General features: G+C 33.7%; 1 protein-coding gene across 2 annotated transcripts; it reads left to right on the forward strand.

The window, feature by feature from the left end:
* The first annotated feature begins 1492 nt into the window (after positions 1-1492).
* On the forward strand, positions 1493-20359 carry EDD1 (glycine-tRNA ligase). Of its 2 annotated transcripts, none has more exons than XM_012978523.2 (36): positions 1493-1907; positions 2479-2529; positions 3001-3068; positions 3997-4078; positions 4181-4244; positions 4400-4455; positions 4704-4781; positions 4954-5028; positions 5112-5182; positions 6075-6191; positions 6301-6402; positions 6699-6825; positions 7420-7503; positions 7609-7695; positions 8609-8710; positions 9807-9870; positions 10784-10839; positions 11049-11120; positions 11786-11868; positions 12612-12660; positions 13452-13514; positions 13620-13709; positions 13781-13867; positions 14113-14184; positions 14268-14326; positions 14494-14587; positions 14892-15110; positions 15721-15815; positions 16743-16833; positions 16913-17017; positions 17386-17424; positions 18043-18132; positions 18695-18796; positions 19152-19233; positions 19350-19435; positions 19916-20359. In XM_012978523.2, exons 1-36 carry the CDS (start codon positions 1641-1643, stop codon positions 20012-20014), a joined length of 3228 nt encoding a protein of 1075 aa, XP_012833977.2. In that variant the 5' UTR covers positions 1493-1640; the 3' UTR covers positions 20015-20359. The 2 variants fall into 2 exon arrangements, with proteins under 2 accessions (XP_012833977.2, XP_088669356.1); XM_088813230.1 differs by having other exon boundaries at positions 1525-1907; positions 3001-3072.
* Positions 20360-21488: the final 1129 nt, after the last annotated feature.

Genomic DNA, 21488 nt, shown 5'->3' on the forward strand with positions numbered 1-21488 from the left:
AAATAATTAATTAATAAGTTAGTGATTTTTCAGCATACATTTTAGTTTTTAATTTTTATTTTGTAAAATATGTTAAGTGTCCTCGTAGTTTGGATTTTGATATATATAAAACAATAATTATGATGGGGTCAATTTGGCAAGATTGAGGCGGTCTTTCGAAAGATGGGCTTACTCAGCCAAAAAAGCCCAACGAGTATGGGTTCTCCCGAAAATGGGCTAGAAGAGAAGGAAAAGCCTAACCGTACGAGGCTCGTCAACAGATAGTTCGTACAAGACAAATATTGATTATGGTTATGGCCGCGTGAGAAGGAATACAAGGGGGAGGAAACGAGCTGACCGTTGGAAGGACGGGATTTTGAAGACATCTTTCGTAAATAGATAAAGAAAATATACAAATTATGGACTATCATTATAAATCGTCATAAATCTTGTACAAATATAAAATTAGTCAAATGAGAAATATACATCCATGAAATTCATATATAAGCAAGTGCAAGAAACCCTAAGAGGGTTATGTTTTTAGACAATCAACGAGAAATATGCTCTCTTTCTCAAAACCTTTCTTATCATTTATTTTATATTCACTATCTTTACTGCCGCCCTAACCCGACGTACTGTTTAAAAATTAGGGTTTAGTGAGAGATTTAGAGAGTGTAGAATTGCTTACTTTGCATTAGTGTTACTATTGCTTCTCGAAGTTAAAATTGTTTAAATTTTATCTTTGATCAACTACATCCCTATAAAAATTCAATGGATTAATAGTTAAATCCATTGAAAAAATTATAGTATTGAAGGTATGATTGCATGATATTGATTGATAAGTTTATAGCTCAAAATGAAATGTAAAATAAAAATAATGATCATGTATTTTTTTTTAAGTCGATTACTTACAAATGATTAATTTATGAATATACATTTTCAATTATTGTTTGATTTATATTTTTGTTGAACGTTAATTGATTTTCTACTAAGTGGGACTTTATGTTGACAATATAGAATCAACCACAAGTCCATAACCACTTTATTTTGACAGTGTAGGATTTTGTGAAAGTGTAGGATTTTGTTTCACGGAATCATACAATTTTCATCCCTCAAATTTGCACTAAATTTGCATTTTGCGCCTTATGTTCATAAAAAAATATATTTGGTCCCTCATATTTTAAAAAATTAACACTTTAGTCATTTCCGTCAAGTTTTAATTAGTACTAACAAAATCAAGCTTGTGCCCATCTGTCTTAACTAAAGAAAATTGATATAAATGACAAAAAATGTTAAAATTAGTGAAATATGAGGAACCAAATGTATTTTTTTTGTGAAAATGAGGGGCTAAATGTGTAATTAGTGGAAACTTGAACTAAACCACGCTCTCTAAGATTTTGTTTCACTTTCCAGATAAATAAAACGCTTTCTAAGATTTTGTTTCCTTCTGTATAGGATGGATAAATCTCCAACGGCTATAACTCGATTTTTCTTGAAATCGCGTTTCTGAATTTTAGGATAATAAAACATAATAAAACCCTCGCCAACAAGGCAGAAGTTCAATTCTACTCTTCTCTTCCACCCCCTACCCCACCCCCCCCCCCCCACGCCAAAACCCCAACCTTCTTCTTCCCCATCCACTGAGCAGAATCCATTCAACAATGGCGATACTCTCGTTGCCACTGGTAACATCCATTTTTAAGAAACCTAACTTCTCCGTCCTATTAATCGCAGGCCGAAGGATTAATTCCGGTTCACCCCTAAATTTCCGGCCGAAGCGCTTTTTCTCCGCCGCCGCGGCTAATCTCTCTTCCGCCGGCACGCACACTTCTTCTATTTCATCGGCGACGGAGCAGGAAAACCAGAAACAATCTTCATCGTTGGCAACCTCTGCTCTTACTTTTCAGCAAGCCATTCAGCGCCTCCAGGTTTTACTGCACTTCTCATCTGTTACTGCATTAGTTGTCTCCACTAACGCGTTTAAGTAGGGATTAAGTTGATTTCAGCCGAATGCCAAATTGGTTTTTGATTTGTGAGTTGTTAACTTGTTGTTGAAGATGCTTCAATTGCAATATGTGATTTAAGGTGTCAGCACTCGAGAATTAACGATAACATTAGACACAGTTATTAGACGAGTTGGGAATTATAACAAATATGAAACCGTGAGAGAATTTTGAATTGGAATACAGTAAATTTAAGTAGAAACGTCTTACGGACCTTGATAAGAGGTGTATCAGTGTACGTCTGGAACTGGATTGGATGAAGTATGTAAATAGGTGTATAAGTTGTTTGTTTGTTTGTTTGTTTCTGGGATTATGGAGTTACGGTAAGGATGTATACACATTACACACACAACCTTTTTGAATTCGTGCAAGGTAAAATAAAGGAAACTTTGAGAACTATCTGGTCTTGGCAGATTTTTTGTTTTCTTAAATGTTAATGTAAACGGTCGATGTTCTTTTTAATTCCATTTTGGACCTTGAATATTATATTATGCAGGAATATTGGGCTTCTGTTGGATGTGCTGTTATGCAATGCAGCAATACTGAGGTAAAATTTGAACTCTCTGTATTTACGGTAGTTTGAAGTCAGCGGTGGTTTCTTTTTAATTTTGCATTGCTAGTAAAATCATTTCAGTTCTTAATTCTTATCGAGCCGTACAACCATGATAAAATACTTTTGATTGCTTTTATAGAACTTTTTTTACATTCCATTAGTAATGCAATTTTTTTTGGGGGAGCATTTATTTTAGTGTTGTTATGGCCGAGAGTGAAATTTTTATTTTCTTCATACATTCTGGAAACTATTACGTCCTTACAAGTATTGAAAGCATATCATGTGTACCTCTTTCTTGCTTGTACACCATGAATCTGTTCTAAGATGACTTTATGCTTCCTGTTTTCCGATGCTTACTTTTTTCACATCTTTCTGTTTTGTATCTTTGCTTTCAACTCTTTACGTGTATTTGAGGTCTTCCATCCAAAGATTGTTTAATTTCTTGAGGCTTTGACAATGGTGCAGGTTGGAGCCGGGACAATGAACCCTCTTACATTTTTAAGGGTTCTCGGTCCAGAACCATGGAATGTTGCGTAAGTATGCTTTTGACCCATCATGAAATTTATATTTTCTTCATATTTCTCTCCTGTCTCCTTTTTCTGGTCATTCTGGTAGTTCCTTCTCTTTTTTGACTCCATCAACCTTTCACCCTAGAGAAATTCATATCTCATTATGCTGCCTAAGTTGAGGAATATGAATAAATTTATTGATATAATTTTTGCCAGTGGCCTGACCAAGTATGCAGCCTGCTTATTTGTTTTTTATTTACAAAAAGCTCCAGGATTTGATTATGTTATTTTTTGTCTTAATCTTCTAGATTGCTTATTGTTTATACCTGACTGAAGTTGAATGGAAAACCTGCTTGTATTCCTTAATTGCATCTGTTTGGAGTCTAGCTAATAAGTTTGAAATAAAGTTATAAATTATATTTAATTTAGGGATTGCTTATTCATCTTTTTACCAGTAGCAAATATTAGTCAAGTTGTCTCAAGTATGTTAAAGTGGCTCTTCTAGTTCTGTTCGTTTATTTGGGAAAGGGTTTGGAATGAGTTCAAGGATAAACTTCCAAAACCAATTTTCAATACATAATTATATATTAGTATTTAAACAACGGGATTTTTTTTGAATGGCTGTTTTAGATCGTATCATTCAGTCGTGACATTCAGATGAGTTGCGGAAAAAATGCATAATGTTAGAAATGAATTTTTAAACTAATTCCTAAAAACCTAAGGGGCTATGTCACTCTAGGCATCTTGGACTAGATAACATGGTTTGATTTAATGTTGGTTGGAGCTCATGCTATGCCAAATTTAAGTTAAAGTAACATAAACTATAGCATTTATTATTGAGCACTTGATAAGATTGTTGCGTCTCTATAATGGGTCTGTGTATCGTTCTTATTTTTGTTATTGGTCTTTCATTTTTCAATGAGATCACTGATTTGTAAGTTTCTGGTGGAAGGTATGTAGAACCTAGTATTCGACCTGACGATAGCCGTTATGGTGAAAACCCAAATAGACTTCAAAGACACACCCAATTTCAGGTGAATTTTGAGCTTCTCTATGATTGAAATTTATGAAACTTTTTGAGGTTTGGCTTCAGCATCATGTCATTTACTTTTGCAGTGCTTATCTGAAAATGTCAGGTGATATTGAAGCCTGATCCCGGGAATTCACAAGACTTGTTCATTCGAAGTTTATCTGCCTTAGGTTTATTATACTATCCGTCATTTTCTTGTCAATTGTTTATTCTTCTAGTTTCATGATTGTAATCTCTCTTATGCTTATCTAGTTTAGATGTTTCATTTTAAAAATCAAATATTATTATTTTGGCAGACTTAAATTTTCACTCTAATGACTGTCAGGTATCAACGTAAATGACCACGATATCCGTTTTGTCGAGGACAACTGGGAGAGCCCGGTGAGGCCTTGTTTTAATTGTTTTACCCGTTGGATACAGCACATATTTATTGCATAAACTATTTTCAGGTTATGTCAGGGAGTATTAACTATCAGCCTGCTTGTCGTATTTTTTTTTCTACTGCTTCTTGTTCGATTACCTTAGAGTTCAGCCACTCGCTCCTCTTACTACTCATCATTTCACTTTTTCCCGAGTATTGAGGTCTATGTTATTTAATAGATGCTCTACTTGTCTTTTATTTCTGGTAGGTGTTAGGTGCTTGGGGATTGGGCTGGGAAATTTGGATGGACGGAATGGAGATTACTCAATTCACCTACTTTCAGCAGGTTGTCTAACATTTCAATATACAAGTACCTCTAGAGTTAAGTATGACTTAAACAAGAAAACACTACATGTTCCCTTTCTGTAAATCTTTTACTGGTCTATGGTGAGGAGCTTTAATCATCACACTATCATTTTCTGATGTCTTGATCACTTAATTTTCTTTCTAAATTCCAGGCTGGAAGTCTTCCATTGACGCCTGTTTCTGTAGAGATTACCTATGGTCTTGAAAGAATCCTTATGTTACTTCAGGTCCCTTGTGTAGCATCAGTTACTCTCTCTTATACTTTGTGCTGTTAAAACATGATTGCCTGAAGCTTGTTTGAGTTTTGCAGGGAGTTGATCATTTCAAGAAAATTCGATATGCTGACGGTATAACATACGGAGAGCTCTTTCTAGAAAATGAGTTAATACACTATACATACTTTTTACCATTTTCGTCAAAGATGCTGGTTATTATGCATTATTCATATCATTTTTATTAGTTTATGATGCAAGTCCAATGTGTCGTAATTATATTTTCTTATTTCTTTTCATTATTTGCAGTTTTGGCATGTAATGGAGAACTTTCAGACATTTTTATAATGTTGTATCGTATGTTCTTTGTGGAAGCATATCCTATCATTATATGTTGATCTGCTCTACCCCCGTTCGATTCATCTATTAACATATCGTGACTACCTAGTCCTGCAACATGAATTTAGCAAGAATGTCTTCGCTATGTCATGAATTTGCTTGTAAAGCATGAATTCTTTTTCTTATTTTAGTCACAGAACAGATATCACTCAGTATTTGATTCATATATTATGGAAAAGAGATAAGGAGAAGATTTATTTTAGGGATTTGAAGTTGGATGAGTTGATTTTTCATTTCATTGAACTCGTTTCAGTATTAAAATTTTATAAAACAAGAACAATTTTTGTGACCTTTTCAGTTTTCGCAGCTGAAAGTCCTTCAACATGCTATTAAGTCTTTGTCATATTAATTGCCCCACAAAGTGAAGTTGATTTACTAGCCATTCTCCTGTCCTTTCCCACTCCTTTCCTACCCTTTATTCTGTTTCACGTAACTCAATTTTAGACACTTTTTCTAATTGAGTTATCTTCTGTGCATCTCATTTTCCTTGAATATATTTCTTCATTTTCTGTGTGCTAATTTTTAAACAACCATCTACACGGTTATATTATTTAGGTGTGGACTGAAGACATTTTCTGCCTTATCATGCTTCACGTATCTTTTCTTAATATCTCCTCATTTTCTTTAGAAACGAGAGTGATGACTTCTATTATCTGTTTCAGGAAGGAAATGAGTGCCTATTATTTGGAGCATGCCGGTGTAGATCACATTCATAAGCATTTTGACCTTTTTGAGGCTGAATCTCGCCGTTTGCTTGACTTAGGCCTTGCAATTCCTGCGTATTTTCCTTTACTTTATTCCATTTTCATGAACTGTAACAAATTCAGGGATCTTCCATAGTTTCCAGGTGGTAGTTGACATGCATCTATATCTTTTTGGTGAAGGTAGGTATGATCAGCTTTTGAAGACATCTCACGCCTTCAATGTCTTGGATGCTAGAGGATTTGTTGGAGTAACAGAACGTGCTCGTTATTTTGGCCGTATGCGTAGGTTTGTAATCTTTTTTGCTGTTATGCTGATGCAAGTTCTTACCAGAGACAGTTATAAGTTTATAACACATTCCACGTTTTTGCCCATATTTTCTTACACACCCGACTTATAAACCACTTCCTTTGTTTTGCCCTTTTGATTAGATTAGTGCCAGTTAACCTATTATTGTTGATGGCCAATCTATCTATTCTGTTAATTATTGTTCTTAGCCATTTACATTCTCGGGTATATTTGCTCCACCATGATATTTAACAAGTTCAAAATCATCTTTAATATATTTGGCTCCCTCCCTTCAGTTTAGCCCGTCAATGTGCTCAACTATGGTTAAAGACGAGGGAATCTCTTGGGCACCCTTTGGGCCTTGCTTCTCAACCTGATCACCTTGGCTTTCGGAAAGAAGACATAGAGGAACTGAAGAAAAAGGTTCATTTGAGAATGTTATATTTGTCTGTATACCTTAGCAGTAGTCTGTGCAATCTAGAGATTTAATCTCCATTCCTCATTGCACTATGAAAGTGGATAAACTAATACTTGAAAAGGATGATGGGAATCATCTATGATTGAATATGGGGAGCTTATAATTTATCAGCCAGTGGAAGATGGTGAGTCTTAGTACTGAAAACGAAAATATTTGTTTAAATCTTCTGTTTTTTTTTTTTTTTAAATATTTAAAACAAAAATTTCAAGAGAGATATCACTGGTTGATCATTTAGAAAGTGTAAATCTTCTTAAACATTGAGAGTTTCCTATTTGGCTCACTGGAAAACCATAATAACTTTTCAATGGTTACTTCTGTGGAGTATCAGATTTTCTATTTACAGATTTTATCTCAGTTGCACTGGAAGAATTTTAAAATATTGCTACATAGTAAAAATATTGAGAAATTCAACTCACTGATTGGCTCTTTAGTGTTTTCATTCTTGATCCCGTTAAATACTTTGTTTGTAATATATGCTTAAATACTATGTATACATACATTCCCATCCAGTTCTCTTATTCTCTGCCCATTTTATTCAGGTTTCTGTAGGACCACGCACTTTTATTCTTGAAATTGGGACGGAGGAGTTGCCGCCAAGTGATGTGCTGAATGCATGCAGCCAAGTAAAAGATGATTCTTGATTTTACTTTCTCATGGCTCAATATGCAAAGCTATCTATTAACCTGCTATGTCGTCTACTAACATTTCATTGGATCTGTTCATTGCAGCTGAAAGATCTAGTCAAGCAGTTGCTCGGAAAACAAAGATTGAATTATGGAGACGTTCGAACTTGCGGAACACCACGTAGGCTTGTGGTATGGTTGAATTGATAAGCATGTGTAGTTACTTATTGTTTTTTATAAGTGCATAATCTTATTGCTCTGTGATTCTGAATTCAACATGGGATTGAATGAGTGAGTCACATATAAACATTTTCGACGGATTTACATAAAAGAAAAAGTGATAGTAAAAATAACAAGCTGCGCATATTCATGAGTTGAATAATATCATTTTTTATTTGGTAATAAGTGAGATAGTGCGAGCACATCTAGCTAAGACTATTAGATGCAGCTTCATAATGTGATTGATTTGGTAGTTAACTTAAAGAATAAGACTGACCGCGATTTGTATAGAAAGGTCAAGTAGATCTTTCTGTGGTTTTACATTGAAGATAGTCCATGATGGAGTCAAATAGGAAAGGAAATTTTTGGTTAGTACCAACTTTATTGAGCTGAGCAATGGTGGATGTATATCTTTTTGCATTTTTATTTTTTTCTACAATCTGAATATATACAAGTTTTTTCCGCCCCCGACTTTTCATCAGCATCATGATGAACTGTTCATAGTTTAGCCAAAGAGATGATGGTCCCGTCTCATTCCTGACCGAGTCGCGGTTTTTTTCGATTCTTAATGTAAGAAGGCTGCAAGACATGCCATTGGGAGTGAGAAATTCTCTAGTCTAACGTGACCTTAAGAATGACTTTGTGCTATTTTGGATATTTGTTTTGGGCTTTTGAGGCACATCAACTTCCTTTTGTTGCTAATCTAACTCTCATGTACTATTGCTGGCACAACATTAGCTTAATTATTTGCTGCTCTTTCCCCTTATATTTGGTTGTGGATTTCATGAGCTGTACTTATATTGCACAGACAAACTTGTATTGAATACGCTAGTCCTTTTTTCCTTTTGTTATAGATCACTGTCCTTATATGACGTATTTTATGCAGGTTCACGTTGATAATCTATGTGATAAGCAGGTGGCCAATCAAGTTGAGGTTCGGGGACCTCCAGCGTCAAAGGCATTTGATGAGGAAGGAAATCCCACCAAGGTCATCCATCATGTCTAGAAATTTATCGTTTTGTTTTTTCTTACTAAATTTGTCAACTGGGCCTTTTTGGTCTGATAAGTGCGCTTAAATTAGTTAGCCCGGTCGGATAAATGACCCGGTGCTTACAGTCGTGGCCTTTACGTAGAAGTAATACCTTTACATACTTAGGCCCTTGTTTGCTTGACATGCCATTCTAACAAAACTCTTACTATAAGATACCTTACCTTATATTATTCTATATTCTTGATATTTATTTCTTGGAAAATACTCTATAAGGCCTTTAGCTCATTCTGGATTTGAAAACGAAAATTTCCTATTTACCCTCTTCTCTAAAATGCTATTTTCATATTGGCTAACCATAATGGTTATATCATATACTCATTTTACACGGACGCATTGATGTCGACCACTTAACCAGAGCTATTTAGTGACCTTCATCAAATATGACGATATATTCATAATTTTATTTTCAAACCTCAGCTTTTATAAGGTAGCTTTTATAAGGTAGCTAACCAGGCATTGATCTATCAACTAATTGCAAATTTTCTCGTGGCATGGTTTGTGCATTATTTTGTAATTGTTATTTTCGGAAGCTAATTCTTCTCTTACTGTAACCGATCTTCGGCCTTTTTGCTTTGACTGTTTCTGCAGCTGTCTCTCAAAATTTTAAAAGCGCCAATAACAAACTTACAGAGACAGTTGATTAAAAAAAAAAATTCAGAGATATAGCAAGATATGATTGATTTGTTTGCTCAGGGTATGATAGTTATTCTGTGGACCAATTTATATGACTTATCCTAATGTATTCGGTGTTTTTTTCATTTATATTGTCTATTCCTGATATGATAACTAGAATTTGTTAAATTTTTTATTGGCCGAAATTTTCAGATTCAACAGTGTTCTCATTAAGTGTAAATATTTGACATGTTGGCTTGTTGTTGTTGTTTTCAATTGGTTTTTCTGAATTAAAGCATTACTTGGTCTTCTCTGTCTGTGATGTTACACCTATGAGACCATGGTTCATGTAATTGTATTTTATATTGGTAGTAGTTTTCTCTTACATTATCATCTGTGTCTAATTCAAGTCACTGCTCAGGCTGCTGAAGGTTTCTGCCGCAAAAATGGTGTGCCTTTAAGCTCTTTGTACAGAAGGGTTGAAGGTAGAAATTCTTGCTTATACTTGATATCATCTAGGATTGGTTGAAACTTGTGCTATACTTTAGTAATTATTTTGCTGTAGTATTTGTCAGTTTCACTCTTAATAGGTTTTCTGTCTCTTTTGTTCCTTTTTACTGATTTTAATAAGTGAAGTGAAAGATATATGAGAGATTTAAAAGGTCAAACATTTTTCCTCCTAGTATACTTCCTTGCCTTATTTGCAGTTAAAAACAACTTAAAATGAAACCAAGTTCATTGTTTGAAGATTAATTTGAAAACGAGTCGAGTGGGTAGGATGCAAATTATTAGTCAACATAGTAAACATATACTTGAACCTGAAAAACATTATGTTAAGGAGCAGATGTAAATGAAGAAAAAAAGAATAGTCGGAGTTTTTGAAGGAGAGAGATGTTTGGGGTTGCTTCAATCGTGAAGGACAAGACAGTCTGATGAGACTTTCTGAATATCATTAGCTCTCCTTATATATGAATTTTACATAATATTCTCAGGATATGAATACATGTCCTGTATGAAATGATGAAAAGAGATTTGATGACATAGCCTTGGAGCAAATAACCTCAAGCAACACTAAAACCCTAGGTGTGATATCTAAAGATAGCAAATGTTTCAAAACTGGAAAACCAGAATGCTTTTCACTGTTAAGAAATTTTAGCTTATGGAAAACAATGATATTTATGATCAAATGTCTTTAGAATCTCATTTCATTCCCGCCTTTCAACTTCAATCCTTTTTAGTAATTATTTAGTATACTTTGCACCTACAGCTGTTATTAGTAATTTCAGAAGATAGAGCTGCTGTTATTTAGTCAATTCTTTTTACAATGCGATTTCTTTTCATTCGATTTGTATTTCGACTTTTATTTTTTGTCGTGCTTATCGAAGATTTTTTTTGCAGGGAAAACAGAGTATGTCTACGTTCGTGCGGTGGAGCCATCACGGCTTGCTTTGGAGGTATCCTACAAAAAAAAAATTCTTGTTGTATCCTGACGTATTAAAGACATTATATTGAAGGCTCCGTCCAGTAGATTATCATGACTAATAAACCTTGTAATTAAGTATTACACACTGGGAATTCTTTGCCTGTAGTCCTTTGTTTTATTCTATTTTTACATTTACGATCTACTTTTCGTTTACTGTACTTGTACTGTTCTCTTTAACAGGTTTTATCTGAAGAGTTACCTTCTGCCCTGGCTAAAATATCATTTCCCAAGTCTATGCGGTGGAACTCTGAGGTTTGTGCTGCTGTAGCAATATATTCAATTTCTGTTGTCTAACTTTTTTCTAAATGTTCTTTGGTATTTTTGATACTGTTCTTGCTCATAAGTTTCCTACTCCATACACTTTTAGCTAATTCATCATTTGAATTTTATTGTTGAATGTAGCATTTATATAAGCTAAAATTTTCATCTTAGCTTGAGGCATGCATTTATGGTTGGATGTAGCATTTATATAAGCTCGAGGCGTGTATTTATTTCTACTGCCATATTGAAATCCATTTGTGCTGTAATATTTTCATTTATTTTTATGTCATTCATTGAAACCTGAAATGTTTGCTTTATTTTTATTTTTGCTTCTGTTACAATTTTTGCATTGTTACTGCCATATTAAAATCCATTTGTGCTGTAATATTTTCATTTATTTTTATGTCATTCATTGAAACCTTAAATGTTTGCTTTATTTTTATTTTTGCTTCTGTTATTTTTGCATTGTATTATATCAGAAAAAATGGTACTTTTTATAGTGGTGATATTGAAGATATGTTTCCTCGCCAGTGGATGGAATTTTTTCATAATCAGTTTATCAACTTACATATATTTACATTTCACTATTGTTTGATCCTTTCTTTATATGTCATGTCTGATTGTTTAGAAACTGAACTTAACTTCTGCGGTTACAGGTTATATTCAGTAGACCCATCCGTTGGATATTGGCGCTACATGGAGATGTAGTTGTTCCCTTTATATATGCTGGTGTTCTAAGGCAAGTTTTGGTACCTTTTTTTTTTTTTTTTTTCGTTTTGTTCTGGCTGATATTGCTTGACATGAAACAGACACATAAGTTTTATCTTTCTTTTCTGCTTGATGTTGTCGTTTTTATTTATTTTACAGAAAATGATTATTTTTTCCGTTGTATGGAAATCGCTATAAGTGGCTGAAGCAGAATAAGTGATGTCAGTTTAAACCTTGGAAAACCCTTTTTCAGCACTTTATACTACATTTTTGGAATCTATCCTAGTAACTGCATGAGTCTATGAATGCGACAAGCATTACATATTACTGAAACGGATGGAGTGATAAGATAAAAATAAATTAGCACGTAGCACGTTGAGTTAAGTTTAATCTGAATAATTACGACACTGAATTTGGAGAAGAAATGTAATTCCCACCTCTTGATTTATGTTTTGCTATTCTGACATTTTGTAACTGTTGACAATACAAAACATGAATCTGGACCGACTACTACTGTTTTTCTAGAAAAAACTATTATGGATTTTTTTGGGTGTACATCTTTGGCAATGGGGTGCGTTGGGTTGAGGGATCATGGAGATATGCTGTATATGTGTTGAAACTTTTTCTGTACGATATCATGTGGACATTGGTATTTGGTATGTCATATTCTCATTTCAAGTCTCACAGAATTTGAAACCTTGGAAATTGCATTCATTTCTTGTGGTCTAATTTTTATATAGGTGTATAGTACTCATCTCAGTTTCTCTGTCACAGTGGGGATGTTTCTCACGGGCTTCGAAACACTCCGTCAGCTACTATTAAGGTTTGTTGGTCTATCCAGAAATGTAGTGTTAATCTGAAGTTTCACAATCTTTTTGAATTTTAAAAAATAATCTATTTTCGTCGCTAGCATGTTCAGCTAATTCATAGTGGATCAAAATATTTTTGGCGCAAGGCAAATGATAGAATGCATCAAATAAAACTATTAGCTGTATTGTAAAAGATTTCTATTGTTATTTGTCCCTCATTTGCTAACCTGTATCACTCTTTACTGAGCTAGGAATTTTTTTCAACGTATCGATGAAATAGTTTGTGAAGTAGTTTTGCTGTCTTGTGGAAGTTGTTTTAGTTTCTGTAATTTTATTTAATCCAATATTTATCCAATTTTCTTACAGCATCTGCAGCCAACAGGTTTTCCTGAGTAAGCATTTTGTAGAATACTTCAAAAATTCTGAACTAATAGTAACACCTTCAGATGCTATCTTATATTTCTGAGTCTTTAATACATGATTATATGACAAGCTTAAAGGCTTACAATTAGGTTGTTGGTAAACACCCGACTTTTCTCTTTTTAGCTAAAACTTAAAGTAAAAACCCCGGTTTTTGAATTTTTTTCTCTGCTCACTTACTATACTTGTTGCCTGCTTGTTTACTTGACATTGATAAACTTTTTTTCTCTAGACTTTTAGCTATCTAGTACTTATTCTCGTGATGCTGAATTTTGGGATATGCTTGAATCAGTCCGCACTCTTACTTTTACTGGAAAGTTCAAAACAATGGTTTGTCTTTTATTGTGTTCTAAAGGTTGTATGGATATATTTTTCACGACTGCAGGTAGAAAGTGCAGAATCTTATAAAGATGTGATGCAGAGTGCTGGAATAGCCATCGATGTTGAGGTAATTGATATGAATGCTTTCTCTCACTCTCGACAGAATATGTGTGTGTGTCTGTGTGTATATATATATATCGGAAGTTGATTGCTTTAATTCTTTATTTTTCAGCAACGCAAGAAGACAATACTTGAGAAGTCTACTTCAATTGTAGAAAATATTAGTGGTTCTGTTGTAATGCAAAGTGGTTTACTTGATGAGGTAAGAAACAAGTCCCTGCAGTTTTCTATTTTGCTTGAGAACAATTTATAAACATTTTCCTCTATCTTTAGGTCGTAAATCTCGTTGAGGCACCTCATCCAATTCTTGGAAAGTTTAGTGAGTCCTTCCTAGAGCTTCCAAAAGAGCTGCTAATAATGGTTTGTCAGTAGCTTCTATTCATTAAAGTTAGATTATCTTCTTCGTAATATATGTTTGCTGAGAAAATTGATGAGCCTATTTAATTTTTACACTCAACGCTGCACCCTATATGTTTACTGATGAATTCTTGCTATCATATGTTTGGAACAATACAATATGTTCTCTTTTTAATCATTTAATGCAAGAATATGCACTTTAGGTTATTCTAATTTCTCAGGCTTCTCATTATCATAAAACTGTGCAGGTTATGCAGAAGCATCAGAAATATTTTGCAATAACCAATCAGGACGGAAAGTTATTGCCATATTTTATTGCTGTGAGATAAGCCAATCATATTGTTTATCTATTAAATATACAGTCCCTGTAGTTACAGTTTTGATACTCCATTTGTTGGTTCAGGTTGCAAATGGAGCAATTGATGAAACTGTTGTGAGGAAAGGAAATGAAGCTGTACTGAGGTTGATATACACCAATACGTGTCTTGTTGCGTCTGCTGTTTTTTCTCTTATTTACATTTAGACTTAGTAACATGACTTCAATTACTACAAACCTTGAAAGTCTACTCCCAATTTGTTCCAATGACCCTGACCTATGGATTGAGTAAATAAAATAAATATGGTTGCAGAGCTCGATATGAAGATGCAAAGTTCTTCTATGAGTTGGACACAAGTAAGAGATTTTTGGAATTTCGAAATCAATTGAAGGGAATCCTTTTCCATGTAAGTTTCTATAATCTATATATCATACGGTAGTGTTACAGTTTTAATTGTGAGTCTCATTATCATTGGTATCTAGGTATAAGTAAAAATTAAATGCTAGAAACAAGATTATATTACTTTTTAGACGATCTTTTAAGCTTTGCAAAGAGTTTGGAGGTCTTTTAGATTCTAGATATGACCACGAAGATGACAGTCTTTTAAATATCGTCTTTTTTAACATACTGTATTTTGAGAAAAAAAGACATTTACATAATAATCTTTAAGGTCTCCTGCTCGTTCATATCCTGATAAGAGTACTAAACAGGAAAAGCTGGGAACAATGCTGGACAAGATGACACGAGTCCAAAGTTTGGTTACTGAAGTGGGATTATTGCTGGGGTTAACTGAAGACATGCTCCAAGTCGTTCAAGATGCTGCATCATTAGCCATGTCAGATCTTTCGTCTGCGGTTGTTACGGAATTTACCTCTCTTGCTGGGATAATGGGACGTCACTATGCTCTGAGAGATGGCTATTCAGAGCAGGTCTTCTCATTTAGTTTTTATTGCTTTATCTACTCTTATTGCATTCCTGTCTGTGGTGATTCCTTGTCTGCTCCCTGCTGCTTAATTTCTATCGTACTGGGAGCTTGCAAAGATTAATACGGACAACATAATTCGACCTCTTGATATCTCAATTTTGGTTAACGGGATCCTGATTCTTTCACTTCTAAATCGTAATAGCAGTAGGTAGCTCTGATGTTTGAATTGAAGGCTTGAACTTATAGACACATGCCAGTCTAATGTATTTAGATTCACATCCATCTTTTGTCACCTATCTCGTTTTGGCAAGATAATTGAAGCACATGGACTTCTGCAGACTGACATACTTTACCATTGTTGCTACTCCAATGAAGTATAGAGTTTCCATTTTATAATAAAAGAAATAATGAATAAGTAAATAAAAATCTTCTGGATGTTGAAGGGACTGAAAGAAATGTATCGAATCTTTTCGTTGCCTTTCAAGAAGGATTCTTTCTGCTATACGTCCTTTTATCTGAAAGTGATATGCCTGGTTACATCTATTATAAAGTGAATTTTTTCATATCAAAGTGAAATTGATTTTTTAAGCACTAATTTTTTTTTTATATTTCAGATTGCCGAGGCGCTATTTGAGATAACCCTTCCCCGATTTTCGGGAGATATACTTCCAAAAACGGACGCCGGTGCAGTTTTGGCAATAGCTGACAGGTATAAAACAAGCTACTCTTCTCTGTGTGATTCCTCGGATTTCTGTGTTAAATGTCTCGGCAGCTGCATGGTACTGCTATTGACTTTTGGCATTCTGAACTTTTTTCTTACACATTTATTATCGTGCATGCATCTAAACTATTGAATTGAGATTTTCATTAGTTTCTGTTCTAGATGTCCATTCTGCCTCTTAACTTCAGAACTGGAAACCTGGTAGTAGATAGAGTGGATCTGAAGCTAAGATGCAAAACAACAAGGAAATGTTCAATGATACACCCATATAATTGCAAACTTGATACTTGCTATGGAACACCTTTCTGGTTAAGCTAGACATTACCTTTTCAACTAGATATTATGCATCTGATCAGATGTTTGTCTTTATTCAGGATCCATTATGATTAAAATATATATATCGAGGTTTATCTGATGGAGTAAAATCTAACTTGAAGCACAATTTAACTTATACTAACTGAATTGGTTCCCTTTCTGTTTAAAAACTCTAATGAAACATTGCTCCTCTAATGAAACTTATATTATCACCTAGAAGGTTTTCTATTTTCAGCCTAACATATGTAGTATTTTTTTGAGTTGGCCTTGTTATGTTATTTACGAAATTCTTTTGATTAATCAGGCTGACCAATCAACCGTTCATATACACGAAACTTGGCCGGTTATTTGTTCCCCAAATTTACCCATTTTAGACAACTTTATGTGTCCATGACTCCATTCTTTCAAATTTTGCCAATAAAGAAGCTTTGATAAACGAAATACATTGTCCCCGATACGTGCAACATAGTCCTGTACTATAAATCTGTAATTGAAATTAGATTGACTTTTGAACTGAGCAGTTTCATTTGCGTTACTTTCTGTTTCACTATTTTGCCAGTTTCGTATATATTTTCTTTATTTCCTATTCCTTTTCGCCAGGTTGGATAGCCTTGTTGGATTGTTTGCTGCTGGTTGTCAGCCTAGCTCCGCAAATGATCCCTTTGGTCTGCGAAGAATCTCTTACGGTCTTGTATGCCATCACCAATTCAATCATAGAAATCTCATTTAGTCTGAAATTACATAAATAATGTTTCATTTGTGCATTGTAGGTGCAACTCTTAGTAGAAACAAATAGTAATTTGGAGCTAAGGCATGCTTTGGAACTTGCTGCTGCAGTTCAGCCCATGAAAGTAGAATCACAAACAATAAGTGATGTAAGAAATGCATTAATTTTCTTTGTTAATTTTATGAAAAAGCAATCGCTAGTTACATGCTTTTATATCTTTGTCAACGGAAACTTCCGAAATATTGCCTTTTGTTTTCCTCTGATGTCTGGTTATTCATATTCTGATTCACATCACGAGCTATTACCATCTTGCATTGTTGAACAGTTGATGAAATATTTGCTGTGAGGACATGTGGTGGATTTTCTAGTGTAGTATGCGACTCTCGTCACATATAAGATTGTCATTTACTGCATTATATATATAGATTTAATGAAAAAAATTGCATAATTTTCTTTGGATAACTCTTGTTTTCTGGTTAAGTGAATCATTTATAACAATCTCCTGTCCTGTTTTAGGTACATCAATTTGTAACAAGGAGACTTGAACAACTTTTGGTAAGTTACTATCTGGTGAACTCTTTAGCTGTGAGGGTTTATTTCTTGTTCTGTTATTTTTCTGCGTACAGGCTATAAGATCGTGTTTTTAGTTTGGGGAAATATAAACTTATGTCAAGATATTTAGTAACAGTGGACAGGCATCTCTAATCTGGTTGAGAAAATAAACGACCACCTGTTAACAAGACTATGATCCTGGTTTTGGATAAAAAAAAAAGAGTAGCAAATAATCATGCTTCTAAGGCAGAGTTTTTGCCAAGTAATACTGCATTGTAATGGAAACTACTTTTTGTTAAATTGTTGTGTTTTCCTTGATGGACATTATCTTTTAGATTGCTACCATGGTCTTTGTTTATATAGATGTTTAGATTTATTTTTCAGCTATGAACTTTTGCAGCATTGATCTTCCAGCTTTGGTTATTGGCTTATTGCTTTTTAATAGTGTCGAGAATGGTTTTACGTTGATCTGTATTCGAGTATCTAATTGGTTTTTAGTTACTCGTAGATATGTAATTCAGTAAGCTTTATATATGTGAACTTGTAACAATGTTTATTTTTTATTTTGTGGTTAAATTATTTTTAGACGGTTTTCATGAACTCTTCATCCATATTTGGCAGATCGACCAAGGAATAAGTCCAGAAGTAGTTCGCTCTGTTCTCGCAGAGCGTTCCAATTGGCCTTGTCTGGCGACAAAGTCTGCTCATAAGGTAAGTGATGCTCCTTTTCTGTATTTGAATGTATTTAACCAATTTAAACCCAGTAGTTATTTATGGTGGAGATGAAGGTTAGTTATTTATTGACTTGAGTTTTGTGATCTATTTACTAGTCAAGAAGACCTTACTAAAATTGTGATCTATTTACTAGTCAAGAAGACCTTACTAAAATTAAGTCCTTTCAAATAATTGTGATTATAGTCATATAAAATAGTAATTTAGATTTTAGATAGAAAGGTTTTCTGTCATCAACTATATAAGATTGTTGACGGCCCCAAGTAAAAAATAATTTCCCTGCGCTGCGGTTTCTTTTTTAAATTGTCGGTCGTTTTAGATGATTTTCATGTCTCACAATTGAGGCTTTATTGTAGAACTCGTATTTTTCTTTTGTTGCTGCGAGGTAATCTTATGTTTTATTGCGACAAAAATAAAATTACCAAATGACTGTAGTGTCTGGATGTTTTTTCAAATCCATAAGTGATAATCAAGATAATTTTTTCTTCGTATCGGATTGTGAAATATAGTTTAATTTTTTATATATTTATTCTTTGAGCAGATGAAAGCCTTATCAGAAGGTGAGCTGCTGCCCAAGATTATCGAGGCGTATTCTCGCCCAACGAGAATCGTACGCGGAAAGGATGTAACCGATGATTTGGAGGTGCCTTTTTTACTTCCACCAAAAAAAAAAAAGAAAAAAAAAAGAAAAAAAAAGAAAAAAAAAAGAGAAAAAAGAAAAAGAAGAAGAATCATGCAGCCTATTACAAACCCAACCTCTTTATACTTTTCTCCTTTGACAACATTTAAGTTCTTGAGGTTGTAAATATTTGTATATTTCTTCTATCTCTAAACTTTGATTTAATGTAATCAAATGGAGAAAAGAATAGAAAAGCATCTGAACATCCATTTAGAGCCTTCTAATATATCTACCTTATCATTGCTTATTTGTCTCAAGTTCTTATTTTGCTACGTTCCTTTTATTCATCTTTACTAAATGTGAAAAACATCTGTGTTAGGTGGATGAGTCGGCTTTTGAAACAAAGGAAGAGAGAGCCCTGTGGAGCACTTTTACATCCTTAAGGAGTAAAATTCATCCCGGTACCTCCCACCATCTTTCATAAGTACTTGTGCTTGTTATGTTGATTCTATTACAGAATCAATTCCACACTAGTCCGTTTCTTTATATTTTATCCCCCGCTTTTTGTATTTTGCAGACATGGAAGTGGATGATTTCGTTGAAGCATCTGCCGATCTCTTACAGCCACTGGAAGATTTCTTCAATCATGTCTTTGTTATGGTGGTATGTTTTCCTTCTCCATTTATTCTGTGCATGGCTAATGTTTTTTTCCCCTTAAGGCCTCGTTTAATAGGCTTGATTGATTAGCCTTGATATATTTACTAATCGAGGTTAAATTTTCATTTGATAGCATGATTTATTGTGGGCCCGAAACATAATAAAGGAATTTGCTTGATATTGGATTAATCCACTATAATAATCCAAATGTAGCCCTCCATTTGGTAACCTGATGTATTAGGCATCAACAAATTTGAAAAATAGAAAATAATCACAACTTCGAATATATGCTATGCAACATAAATATAGATAACAAATCACTCGTATACTCACATCCCTCCTATCAAACTAGCCCTTTAATGCATGTGTTATTTTACACAAGTTTTTTATCGCTTTTAATCTGTCAGCATAACCGAGGTTCATGTGTATGCTTACTCAGTTATTCTTGCAGTTGTATTTTATCTGGTCTGAATTCTTGATTTGCAGGAAGATGAAAGAATAAGAAAGAACAGGCTTGCACTTCTGCGAAAAGTTTCGGATCTTCCAAAGGGAATAGTAGACCTCTCCATCTTGCCAGGTTTTTAAAACCAGTCAATTTTATCTGTACAAAAGCAGAGCAAAGTGCGAACCACAACAACCAACACGGGGAGCATGGGGTCGTCATGGGGGCCATGGCCCCTACACTTTTGTGATCATAGGTTTATGTTATGTTAATTTTAGTTTTTATTTATTTATTTCAATTAATTTATCCATGTATGTTTAGATTTTTTAAATAAATTTAGTCGCTGTGAGAGAAAAGGATAGATAGGAAGGGGGAAATGAGGAAATGATCATTGGCATTTGGCACATTGGTGTTTTGGTAGAACATTTAAAAAAAAAAAAACTCAAATGTTGCTACGTATGTAAAAATACGAAAACGGCATGATTCGAGCCATTGACCTTGACTTACGGTCTATGAGATGTTACACCTGGTGAAGTATACTAGGTGATTTTATATCATAGATTTATATAGATAACTAACTTCTAAACGTGCACACATGGATGTGTGTGTTATTATGTGTATATCAATGATGTAGAATCACTTGATGTATTTCGCTGAATATTGCGATGTGTGTGCTATGTGTATATCAATAATATAGCATCACCTGATGTACTTTACTGGATATATAGCATCTGCAAAATCTCAGCCTTACTCAGAAAGCCAAGAATATTATTCTTTTCAAAATTATAATGAGGGTTAAATACAAAAACACCCATGTACTATGGACGTTGTAGCATATAACTCCTGTACTACATAAAATACAAAAACCTCCCTGCTGTTATATTTTTTCCAAAATATGATGAAAATACCCATGCTAAGCCTATAAATATAAGGGTTTGTTTGAGCCATTTTCTACTATATTTTTTAACATTTTCGGTCAATTTTACTTGAGAAATTTTGATATTTTAATTTTTTCTTCAAAACATTTATTTACTTAAATTTTGTTTTTAATTTTCTGAATAAAACCTTTTATTTTTGTCATTTTGAAGTTCTTCATTTTTTTTCTTAAATGTCTTTCGGTAGTTCAAATTCTTAATAATAGTAGGACTATAAAGATGTTTGTAATCCTAGAATGTTTGAACTAGCGGAAGACATTTAAGAAAAAAAAAATGAAGAAACTCAAAATGACAAAATAAAAGGTTTTATTTAGAAAATAAAAAAAAAATCTAAGCAATTAGATGTTTTGGAGAAAAAAAATATAAATACAAAAAATTCCCATGTAAAATTGACTGAAAATGGTAAAATATATAGTGGAAATGACTTAAACTATATAGTACATGGGTGTTTTTGTATTTAACCCTTATAATTATTGTAAAGTAGAAAATAGTATTATTGTTTTTTGCTATTGATTATTTTCTTTTCTTTTTTAATTTTTGTTTCTTGCGAAATTGGCAATACACACAAGTATATGCTTTCAATCGAACATGAAATCTGTCCCCAAAAGAAAGTGACGGGTAATTTGGTGCAACGTGACAGCCCGTTTTGAAAAGATTAAAACAAGAATAAAATATGCCAAAG

Source organism: Erythranthe guttata, chromosome 2 (genome assembly GCF_056151865.1).
Source record: "Erythranthe guttata isolate IM_541 chromosome 2, IM_541, whole genome shotgun sequence".
Lineage (NCBI taxonomy): Eukaryota > Viridiplantae > Streptophyta > Magnoliopsida > Lamiales > Phrymaceae > Erythranthe > Erythranthe guttata.